The 13,026-nt window shown below is 36.0% G+C and overlaps 1 protein-coding gene across 1 annotated transcript in view; it reads right to left on the reverse strand.

Annotated features, from left to right (window-relative positions):
• LOC309605861 (uncharacterized protein) overlaps positions 1 to 13,026 on the reverse strand; it is a 35,547-nt gene continuing 22,521 nt past the window's right edge. The window contains 7 exon segments of the mRNA XM_082342186.1: positions 1 to 600; positions 2,378 to 2,481; positions 4,028 to 4,137; positions 5,279 to 5,422; positions 6,265 to 6,499; positions 7,712 to 7,885; positions 8,682 to 8,791. Coding sequence (XP_082198312.1) covers positions 2,383 to 2,481; positions 4,028 to 4,137; positions 5,279 to 5,422; positions 6,265 to 6,499; positions 7,712 to 7,885; positions 8,682 to 8,791 — 872 coding nt within the window. The 3' untranslated portion in view covers positions 1 to 600; positions 2,378 to 2,382.

Below are 13,026 nucleotides of genomic sequence, written 5' to 3' on the forward strand. Positions count from 1 at the left end.
TTGAATCAAAAGCCCAATTTATTTTAGACAATAACCAAATGTTTGCTAAATAATAAAATTTTCCTGAAGCTTGGAAATATGCAAAAATCTGGAAAGAAAATAATCAACAAGAAAGTAAATTAACTTATAGATAGGAAGAAAGATACATAGGTGTAATTTGCTAAAATCATAACTTACTGAAGAAAAAAATGTACTCAAGCTATGACATTGGTTGAATAATATATTAGAAAACCTCTTCTGCACAATTCTAGGCCTGGGGTTTGATGAGTGTATAAAGGAGGAGCTGACCAATTTACAGCTCTTGTCTCCAGATGAGCACCATCTCCTTTCACCCTATTGCTGAGGGCAAGTCATGACCAGTTCCCTTTACTCAATGAAGTGCAGATATTATATGCAATAAAACTAGAAAACCCAGTTTGCTTCTTCCACTTCATTTCCATCCATCCACCATTTTAACTGAAAGTCTATTCTCTATTAGAAGACCCAAAACAACCCAGTTCATTTGTTTTCATTTTCATTGAAAGACAAAAGATTAAACATGTGTTCTGTACTGGTAAAAGTGCTTCTTGAAGTTGAAACAGCTGAACTTCCTGTGATTTTCTGAAGAAGAGAAAAAAGAACAGAAGGTTAAGATAGTAATCCCTGGAAGCCTTCAATCCAACCCTTACTGTGATTCTTCTTTGATTTTCTTCCATATGCTTTTGCCATTTCCCTTGGCTTCTATCTGTGACCTTTGTAGTCTATTCATCAAAAAGTACTCAGAGTGATCTTTGCAAAATCTAAGTTAGATTATATCATTTCTCTCTTCAAAAGCTCTTGAAGGGTTTCTTATCTCACTTAGGATAAAATATTTTAAAACATTTACCATGTGATCACCAAGGCCCATGTGATCAAGAGCTTCTCACCATTTTTCTGAATTTTACTCTGCCATTTTTCCCACTCTTATTCTCTAGCCAGCTGCCTTCTTGAAGTACTTTAAACATCTTAAGCACACATCTGCCTCAGGGCATCCGTACTTCCTATTTCTGGTGTTGGGATGCATTTCCCACTAGAAGCATAAGGTTCACTCCCTTACTCTATCCATTCTTTGTTCTGATTTCAAATCATTTCATTACTTCAAAGCAGCCTTTCCTGAGTAATCTATTTATAACAGTACAGTATCCATCTTTTTGTGTCTCTTTAGCCCTTTTTATTTTTTCTTCTTAGCTCTTACCACTCTCTAACACATATTTACTTGCTGGTGTATTTAGAGTCTATCATCTCCACTCACTAGAGTATGAGCTTTCTGAGAGCAAGGACTCTATTTATTTTGTTCACTGGTACATTCCAAGCATCTAGAACAGAACTTGGAACATAGTAAGTGCTTGATAAATATTAGTCAAATAAATAATTCAATCCCCAAATGTGGTTCTATTGGACTAATTAGGCAATAGAAGCTATTCTGCTGAAGTATCTATGCATTTATGTAGCCAGGGTGTCAGAAACCAGGGGTAGAAGATGGTGGGTAAATATTTCAAGAATTGAGATAAAATTTACTATAAAATATAATCTTAATTATGTTTCTGAGAGGGAGATTAATAATATGCTTATAATATAGTGTGATATAAAGCTGTTATGAGTGAGTAAATAATTGTTGGATCTAAACTCAATAAACCCATTCTAAAATAATTTGACCAAAAAATTTTTGTTTAAGTGTTAATATGGGTGATTGAAGGGGTTTCTGAGCAGTAATTAAGAATCTGAGAACTGACTCTGAATGTTCTGTGATCTACACTGTGAGAACAGTCAGAGAAGCAGAGTCTTCATTGACACAAACTTTTCCAGGGTGCATTTTATACTGTATGGTAATGGTACTTCAGTATCAGTAATATGACACCTGCACTCAGAGGACCACAGTCCTGCTTTCTCTACAGTCACCTCTTTTTCTGTTTGTTTGTTTGTTTTTTTAATCTGAGGCAATATTTGGTAACTAATAATGTGTGTGTGTGTGTGTGTGTGTGTCAGAGAGAGAGAGACAGAGAGAGAGAAAGAAAGAGAGAGAGAGAGACATGAATATAAGTAATAATGGAAGAATGGGTACATGTCTATGCTAATAATTGTTAGCTGTGTCTTTCATTGTTTATTACTTTCTGTCTTGATTTGGCTTACCTTCTTGGCTGATTGATTTATTGATTGATGATTGTAGAGATGTAGGGGTGGATCCAGATGCATATAAACAAAGTAAAAATTAGCAACTAATCAACAAACTACATCAACAAGGAATACTAATTTACTAATTTGACCACTAAAGCAACAGGCTGTCATTGGTCATTGGACCTCACTACTAATATCACTGTCCCACTTATTTTGCCTGTCAACAAAAATTCTTGATACTTACTATTTTCAATTGCCAGGAAAGAGGTAGAAATATCTTGTCATGGAGAGTCGTTCAATGGTGGGCATCTGGGCTTTAACATTTGGTTTTTCAAATGATTTTTGTACCTAAAAATAAAAAGAGGTTCTGGCTGATACATACCTCTTATGCATTCTCAAAAATTGCTTTGCACAATGAGCCGAAAAATTCTTGGAATGAAGGGTGCTCCTAGGATTGATGGAACCAAGCCCTTGGACATTCTAATTCCCTGTCACTGCTACCTTACCTCTTAGAAATGACACCTAATGTCAGAATATGCTCTTTATCTCAAAATACACACCTCATGCCTAATTCAAGTCTTTTCAAACTGCATTTTTTTTCTAGTTTATACTTCTGATCTACAGATCTGATGATTAATTAACCCTTGGTGTTCGTTCATGAGAAGTGGACCTCAGAGATCCTCTATCTTCAAACTCTAACAAGGTTAACACCTCAATTCAATAAGGTTAAAATCCCAGGATTTTGTCCTTAAAGACTGAATGATGAGCAATATTCACATTCACCATCAAGCTGAGTTGTGAAGTCTTTTTCCGTAGACTGATCAATGAGATCTTACTTACCTAGATCCACTATTTCTAATCTCTTCTGAGGAATTCCCTTGACAGTATAATGTCTAAATCCTATTCATCCAATAAGACTTAACTTCCTAAGTTCCTATTCACAGAGACTGTGACTCAGGTTACAATGCAATCTTCTCCAATTCACTAAAGGTATATCCTTCTTTTCCCATGGGAGTGCTACTGTTCTCTATGGTTTTAGTTTAAAAATAACCACACTTTCCCATGTTCTTAATACCAATACTTTTCTCCCTAAAAAAGGAGCAGCATTTATTCACTCATTCATACATTTATTTATTCAATGAATATTAATTCCTCCCTTCCAGCATGTTGAGTGTTGAACAAATCCCTGCCTTCATGAGCTTGCATTCAAGTGAGTAAATACAGATAATAAACAAACAAAATATATACTGGGTGGGTGGTAGTAAGAGCTATTGGAGGAAAATAAATTAGGAAGGAAGGGGCAAATAAGGAATGTCCTGAGTTGGGGAAGAAGTATCAAGTCTTCCCTTCTGGGCCACTCTATTCAAAGAATTTTTCTCCTACATTCTCTTTCATGTGTCCTAGGACTTTCTCTTCTGGATCCTATCACAACATGTATCACACATTTTTTATTGTTGTTGTTGGACTACTTATTCAGTATCCATCTCTCTCACAAGAATGTTAGTTCTAGGTAGCCTTATGTCACATATGTCTCATTTACCCCTGTGTCATGAAGATATAACCCATTACCAAGTAGACCACCCAATATATATTTATTTAATAAATGAAGCAGTGAAAATTAATCCAAAATACTTTCCATTCTTTGAATTTTAAGAACTTATAACCCATAACACACAAGCTCACATGTTATAATATTTTGTTCTATTTTGATCTTCTGTTGTGGTGCATTAACATAGTCTTTTTGTAAATCAGATTTTAAACACATGGATTACAGAAACCAGTACCACTCTACTTTTGTTTGCCTGACAAAAATCTGTCATTGTCACTTGAAAGGCAAATAATACTAAAGTCTTCCTGAGCAAATACATGATTAGAAAAGGAGAGAGGAGCTTACCTTCCTAAATACTTCCTCTAGATGACAGCGCCAGGAATATTTTTGGAAGCATGTGATGAGTTGAGTAATGAAGAGAGAACCTTTTGTGATGTCTCTCCAGGACACATTATCTATGACAATAAGGAGTGGTAAGTCTTGGGCTGTGGCCTTCACCATTTTTTTTTTTTTTTTTTTTACATTTTTTGTCTTTTAAAACATAGCTTGGGAATTATCTTGACATGTTTAGGGGAAGAACTTACAACCTTTCATTAACTCATTTTCCATAAAGAAGATGAACTAAAGAAGCAGCTCATCAAAACTGCAGGTCATTGCATAGTGATTACCTTGTATTTTGGGGATTGACTTTCTACTATGGGACTTATGCTTATTCATTTGGCTTTTAAAGGAGGCTTGAGAGATAATTGTAATTATTCCATTTTACAGAGGAAAAATAGAAGCTCAGAAGGATTAAAAAATGTCCCCATGTTCACATAGGTGATTGTTTACAGATTATATACCATGATGTCTTTCACAATATAGTGAGCAAAATAAATGAAAAGATCTAATGAAACTTTTGGAGGGAAGGGAAATGTTTTTGGTATAGATAGTGGTAATAATTTCACAGCTATATACTTATCTCCAAACTCATTAAACTGTATACATTAAATATGTGTGGCTTTTTGTATGTTAATTATACCTCCGTAAAGTGGTAAAAGTACTTAAAAATATGTAAATTAGAAACCTCAGATATAAGGCTTCTCAAGATGATTACCTAGAGTTCAAGGACTAGATACCGTTCCCCTAATAGTAGGCCTACTAAGTCCCATTGTATCATTTTCTTCTTTCTTTAAAAGGGCATCCACCTTCTTGCTGGGATACCACTCTAAATAGTACCAGATGGGAAATATGGAGAAAATGGCTTGGAGTTGATAATTTTTGAGAAATGTCTGTCAGTCCCTAGATCCATAAAAACTCTACTCAAAATGTTAAATAGATTTAATAGAAAACTGAATCAATCATTTGTTTTTAATTAGTGTGATGGTAAAGAGATTTTCTTGTATTAGGTTGTTTTAATGGTTACTGTACCTTTGTCTGTAAAGTGCAACATATAATAAAAGTCAATCTTTAAAAGTGAAGAATAAGTAAAATATATTGACAGCATTCAAAATTTGCATCAAATCATTGCTGCTCAGAGCTTATCTTGATTTTTTAGAATCATTCAGAGGTAGCCTCAGACCCACAAATCCATGTCTGCAACTGAAAGACACATACGTGGGGTTGAGGAGCAGAAAGCAATGAAGTCCTTCTCCACATGGGTCTTGTAAATGGCATCCTCCTCCAGGTTCTCAGGCGACTGTGAAGAGCTGTCTGCCAAGGCTGCTGGAGAGTCACTGACCCACAATTCCCCACGATTTGCTGTAGAGACATCAATTTCCTACACACTGTGTGTCTCTCTCAGTATGACTATTACAATTGCCCACCTCATTCTTTTACAATGTTTATTCTAACCAGTTTCACACACACATGTGCACACACACATACACACATACAGGTGCATCTCCACCTCACATATAACAGTTTGCCTTTTTCTTGTGTTGTTGAGCAACATGCCAATTAATAGTGACAGCATGGTAGAACTGGAAGAACCCACTTGCTGAGAATAACAAAGAAGTTAAAGCCTTATCTGCATAATTTCAGAGCATAGTTATCATTTTATAGCTAAATTATTTTGGCTTTTCATCTTCAAACACTGTTCCAAAAAGCTAAAAGGGAACTGGGAGTCAGGAAAAAAAAGCAAAGAAAAATGTCACTGCAATCCCAGTTTCCCTCATCTCCTTATTCATTTCCCTTTCAATAATATATGAGGGGGAAAAAAAAGATAATGCTATTACATAATAGCCTGACTTTCAAATGAAATTATTCTCAAGCCAGAGAATGTCAAAATGTCTGTAAAACATTTACAAGTAAAGTTGTCATTAAAATGATTTCATTCCAAGGTTGGAATATTTTTGTTTAACTTTGATTTGAGAATTCTGGTGATCTCCTTCACCACTTACCTTGAATCAAATTGAACAGAAATTTCTCAGCTAACAAAACAAAGTCTCATGATACCAGCCCCCTAAATGTAATTTCCTAATAATTCAATTTAGTTTATTTGCATTGGATGGGGTTTAACATTATTTCCCTTAGAAATAAAACATACTACAATCCTCTGCAAACACCTTTATGACTTTTGGATTTTTCATCTCAGAACTCACCACCTCTACAGGCCTGGACAATGATGACCTTAGGTTTGTCCTTTAGACTGAGGCAATTGCGGTTGTTGAATATCCGGAAGATGGTGTCATAAGGTAGCACATCTCGTTTTTCATCACTATGCATAGTCCCACAGATCCCATCCAGGATGCCATGAGACATGAACACCAAGAATGTGCTGTCTGAAGATTTGTGCTCTTCACGGGCAGCAAATCTGCACAGCACTGATTCCATATCCTGAAAAAGACTGCAAAGTCTTACTTTAACAGGACAAGCATTAAAATTAAACTGACCTCCTATTTATCATGATCAGTACAAGAAACATCTGTAACGTTCCAGTCATGGTGGCTTTACATAGTGGTTGCTTGATGATAGTTTTATTTTTATTTCTATAATGGATCAATGGGTTCAACTTTTTGTTCCTTCTGACATTATATAACCTGTCCTCTTAATACATTTTACATTTGCTTATTGTCGCTATATACTTTCATTTTCATCTCTGTATTTTCTCTCGTTACTTAATAAAAACCTTGAATAATAAATGTATCATACCACTTCCTTTCTAAGGCACTCCCCACCATACTTGGAATAAAATAAAACTTCTGACATAAGTATACTTCTCCCTTCTGACATCCTTCCTCCTCCTCTAGGCTCTAGTCACACTGGTCTTTCTGTACTTTTCAAGTGCCAGTTTCATATTAGGTTCAGACTTTTCACTTGTAGTCATGCCTCCTTGGAATATATTTCATTCACATCTTTCCAGAGCTATCTTGTCTCTGATAGTCATGTGTCAGATCCCATATTACCTCCTCAAAATGTCTTTCTTGGCCACCCCATCAAACATTATTACTCCCCACTCACCAATTTGTTCTTATGTTTCCTTTTTCCTTTTCATTTCCTTTTCACTTCTTTTCAATCTTAGAGACACACAGATACATCAAGTCTCTGAAATGTTCTGTTTTGCTTATAGTTTGATCAACCCCCACCAAGTGAACCTAGATCAAGTGAGCTTGGAACCTTCTATCTCATTTACAGACCCATCCCCAATGCCAAAATAGCCCCTGGGACAGTCAGGATTCAGTATTTATATGGTGATCACACTCCTACTAACATTCATTACTCCAGAATTTTCTGGGAAATATTGGGGCTGAATCTCAATCATCCCACTTCAGAATTAAGAATTGTGTGGGTACATATGCCAACCACTTTTTGTACAGTTTTATGGAACTGAGGATATTTGAAGCTCTAAAGAAACATAGATTTCACCTGTCTTAATATTTTTATTTTATAACACACATTCACACACTTAGATACACACACACACACACAACACACACAAATGAGACCTATGGTTGTTAAAGTTATTTGCTTAATATTATAATGTTCATTTGTTAGTAGGAAAATATGTGTTGAATATGTATGTGTTTGGGGTGGGTGAGGGGCCCTTACCCTGGCTGTGAGTTTCTCTTCCACATCCACACTGTAGCCAAGGCCCTCAAGCAGCCCCTTCATTCCCATGATGTCATGGGCAGCCCCATTCCTGAGAGGGAGATGATCAAACTCTGTATTGCATATGATGAGAGCCAGACGAGTGCGGGACTTTATCTCCTTTATTGGATAGACCTGAAGGAAATTGATATGCAGTGAGTTTGATTTACCTAAATCTCTCCTAAACCCTCATACACCAATCACTGTTGCTTTTAAGGGCTTGCATAGCTGTCCTCTCTCTTATCCTGTACCAGAATACACTATCTTCCTCTCTTTTAGTAATGGATTGAATTGACAATAGAAAGAAGTACAAATTGGAAGGGAATTATTTTTCAAAAGCCCAGACAATGATCCAGATCATATTTGTGATGGTTACTCGAGAATCTTCAGGAGACTAGAACAATTCCTACCTTCTCCTTCTCCTCTTTCTTCTCCACCTAGTCAAATCTTTCTTAACAATCAAGGCTCTGATCAAATTTCATAAAAACCAGGAGATATTTGCCATTGACTCCAGCTAAAAATAAATACACCAAAGATCCTTTGCCTTGGGTAACATTATTTTGGTACTATTTTAACTTATAATGTTTTGCAGGTGTTAATAATTTTTAACTGGAATGCAAACAATTACTACTCAGCCATGTTATCTTATAAATATTTTGATTCTATGACTACAGCTAAAATTCTAATAAATCCCAAATATATAGGACAACAAATAAATGAAAAAAGTGAGAGACTTGTATTTTGTCATAGGGTTGAAAGAGAATTAGAATCTGTGTGAAGCCATGTGATTTCCTCCTTCCCAAAGCATCTATGAAAAAGGAATCCACTGTCCCCACCCTGCCACTCTGTAACTAATGCTTTAAGAAATTGTGTCATTAGTGAAAGCAATTGTTTTTCTCTCTTTCTCTCTTTCATGTACAGAGCACAGTACCTCTTCAGCCCTTTCTTTACACAGTTTAAGAAATTCTTCATGAGGGCAAAGCTTGAGGGTATCTGTAGTTTCTGCTGACTCATCTGGTCCAGTCACGATTTCCTCAGGAGCTGCAGGATACATCGCATAATATAAATTGTGATATCTGACTCTGTGACCCAGTTATCACCTAAGAAAACTGACAGAAAAGGGATATCCTGGGAAAAAGATTTTTAACATGTTGGGTTATAGTTGAATCTAACCTGTGTGTGAGGAGACAGATGTATTATGACTGGGAAAGAAGGGAGAAATCCTTGGTAGGAAAAGCAGATCCACTCAAAAATACAATAATAGATTCTGATATTATGAAGGAGACACCTTAATGATTTAAGGTCAAAGTTAGCCTTCCTTTACTCACCAAAACAGTTTGATTTTTCCAGTGGTTTTACTCTAGGGTATTGCTCATCTGTGTGGACTTTCTATTGTCTCTGAGCAAGAGTACATTTAGTAAATATTTATCAGAGTGCTATCTACTAGAAATAAAATTGAGTCACACTCACATTGAGTCACTTTTTTTTTTTTTTTGAGAGTATGCAGCACTTATTACAAAGCCAGGAAATACAAATGTCCCAGGGCAGGAGGAGGATACAGCCACAGCACCTCAGACACAGGACAAGGTGCAAACACAGACAAACCTGTTGGGGGACACCTGACCCCAAACACATAGGTTGTGATAGAGTCTTGCCTCCTCCCTTCATCCCGATCTGATCTATGCACATTGGAGAAAAAACTGGTGGGCAGGAGTCTGTTGGGGTCTGTCCCTCAGGGGGTGGACCACTTGACTTCTTGGGGATGGAGCTGAGGTCAGATCTCACAGGTTCTGCCTTCTTGTGCTTTTAGATGCCTGTTGCTCTTTCCTGACTTGACCTCAGCTGTGGGTGGGGAGGGCACTGCAATTTAAAATTTTCTAATGTCCACATTGAATAAAAATAGACAGAATCAATTAATTTAATAATATATTTTGTTTAACATAATATATCCAAAATAGTATCATTTTAACCTGTTACTAGCCACAATTTATGCACTTAAAAGCCACGTGTGCCCAGTAGCTATCATATTGGGTAATGTTACATCCCAAGTCCACTCCTAATTCACACAACAAACACAGACACATACACACTCAAATACTTAATAGAATCCTACATCCTGTACCATCCAGGTATTATTTTTTCAGCAACCTCAGCGTGAATTCTTAACCTTTCCAGAGGAACTAGGCTTCAATGATTCACCAAGTTGTGAAGTCAGCTATTTAAAGGAGAAATGCTATACATTAATCATAGTATTGAATCCAGTGTCGAAGGGACAATTTTTTTGTCAGAGATTCTACATTACTCTGAATGTCCTTGCCTCCAAAGTGCTGAATAACCAGTCCTAAATTTTCAACCCATGTTTTAAAACGTGAGGAAATAACTTCTCCTTGTTGGAAAAGTTTGTTTCTGACTCATCCTGACCTAATCCCTTGAGAAATGTAATATTTTCTCAAACTGTTTGGCCTCATTTGACTAAGATTGTGCAAGAGACTGGGAAAGTCCAGAGCCCTCCCTTGGAGAGGGAAGGAAGAGATTCCTCATAAACAAAAATCAGAAGAGGTTTGTCAAGACCTAACATAACAAGGTTTTTGTCTATGAAAGTAATAAACTTTTATGTTCATTTACATGAACGAACCAAGACAGTCTCTTATTTTATTTTATTTTAATTAGAAAGGCAATATTATCTTCTGTAAATTTTTCAGTTTTTAAACTTTATAATTTTTTCCATTTCACTTGTTTCCATTAGTTTTTAAATAATATTTTTTTTATAAATGTCTTTCTAAAAAGTGTGCAAAAAATGTAAGCTCTGGAGATGCAGCACATGGTATGTCTTTAAGGCTACCAAACTGTCTTATTTATTTCTGTAGATAAAGTACTGACACATACTCTCCTTTCCTACTCCAGAAGATTCTGCCAATGTGAAGAAGTCCAGGATCCTGGGATAGTCCTTTGTCAGAGGGTATGTTTTGTCATTGAAAGTCTCCTGTTTCCAGGTCATTTAAAGGTTTGGTGTACTCTTGAATTTAATAAATGTCATCTCCTAATGACAATTATATGTCTATATATAGATACGGTATTTACAGATAAAACTGAAAATTAGACTATCTTATGTCTAATAGTAAAATTAGCATGAAAATGAATCATTTCATTACAATGTAATAAATATAGTGTAGCCTGCTGTTCAAAAGGAGTACCCATGGGCCTGACAGCGCAGAAAAAAGAAATACGAAAATTAGCAGTTTAGATAAAAACTTTAATATCTGAGTTTTATCTGTTACCTAATGAAATGCTCAAGAAACCCCTTAAACTGAAACAAAACTAAAGATACTGATATTAGATAAGACAAGTCCTTCTCCCTTGGCAAATAGGAATTTGAGTAATTATCTCTCTGACTAAATAACAATGCTTGGCACATAGTATGCACATATACTGCTAAATAATTGAAACAAATAGCTTAGGTTCTTCCTATCCCCCACTCCATTTCCTCAGTACCTCATTAAGAACCCTCTGAATTATATCCATGCCCAAAAGGCCTGGCTAGGGCTTTTACATATTCTAATAGCCCTACTCACCAAGCTTCCTGGTCTCCTGGGCCAGTATACTCGAGGTGTCCTGAGATTCCTCTGGAGGTTCCATGTACAGTAGAACTCAGGGGGCTACTGGATACTTCATGAAACTATCTATACCTGCCTCCTGCCTGCCACAGACTCTGCTGATGGGATAGGTTATTTCAGTTTAAGGTTCATTCTGGTTCCTGGGGTTGCTAAAATCATTTTGAAGTTCCCCTTATTTCAATTTTGATTCCCATTTGTTGAATTATCTCTGATCTTTTTAAAATTTATTCTATTCTATTCTATTCTATTCTATTCTATTCTATTCTATTCTATTCCTTTATGGCTTATTTTAGGATACTGAATATAGTTTCCTGTGCTATACAGTAGGACCTTGTTGTTTATCCATTATATATGTAATAATTTGCATCTGCTTACCTCAAACTCCCAATCTATCCCTCGCCCACACCCCTCCCCCTTGGCAACCACAAGTCTGTTCTCTGATTTTGTTTTTAAATCCAAATTGTTTTTATCCCATCCCAGGTTTAAGAGAAAGTAATAAACCTGCACAAGGACCAATTTAAATGTTAATGATAACATAGACTAAGCCACAATCTTGGACATCTATTAGACTAGTGTGTACTTCCTGCTGGTGGGAGTGTCCCTTCTCCATAGAGAAGGGATTATTGAAAAAGCTTATTTGCTATAGTGAGGTCTCTACAGTTATGTTGCATTTTGTTTATTATTGCTTATTATTATTGATAAACTCTAGTATTCAGGCTGAAATTTTAGGTTAAACTCTATACCAAATTAAGTCCATCACTGGTGAACTTGGATCTGAGGATATTTAGACTCTAGTAATATTCATAATTCAATTAAAGTGAAGTTTTGAAAGATGTTAATATATTGGACAGTTTATATTGAATAAGTATTCTCCTGATCATATTTTGTAACTCACAGAAATGAGTAAGCACAGTAAACATTTAAATATTATAAGCTAAAGAATAATTCTGATAACTAATATTTATTACATGCATTTTCTTCATTTGCCTATTCATCCTATATTCATTACATGCCTGCTATGTCTCTGGCATGCTAAGAGCTATTATTCATTGGTGAAGAAAACAGTTGTGATCTGGATTAAGAAACTCAGTGGATTATAGTCTTGTCTAATGAGATAGACAGGGGATAGAAGTGTAATAGATTTGATGCGGAGAATAAAGAGTTTCATTTTATATATCTTAGCTTTGTGAAGCCAGTGGAACATTCAAGTGGAAATGTTGAATATGCAGCTAGAGCTAAATATATCTGGAGTTCAGAGGAGTGTTCCAGATGGGAGCTAAAATATTAGGAATTATCAGTCTGTGCCTGCCATTATGTTCCTAGCTTTACAAAGCCTGTGATGAAGAGACTGAAATTGTCCCCACTTCACAGATGCTCATACTGATGCTTAGGGAGGTTAAGAAACTTGAATGAAGTCACATAGTGTCCAAAGTGAGAGAAATGTGAGTTCAGCTCCAGGTATCCCTTACTACAAAGTCTCTGCAATTAGCTATCTCTATGATCAACCTAAACACAAGGACTCAACTTCTAAACTAATTGGAAATTAGATGCCCTCCCACAAATGACAAGGTGGCCTCTAAAAGGACAATGATAGGTTTAGTGAAAATTATACTTTAGTAATAGGAGGATGGGGGACTTAGAGGACAGTGGAGCTGCCTTGGA

This window comes from Balaenoptera borealis (assembly GCF_965194805.1).
Source record: "Balaenoptera borealis genome assembly, chromosome: 11".
NCBI lineage: Eukaryota > Metazoa > Chordata > Mammalia > Artiodactyla > Balaenopteridae > Balaenoptera > Balaenoptera borealis.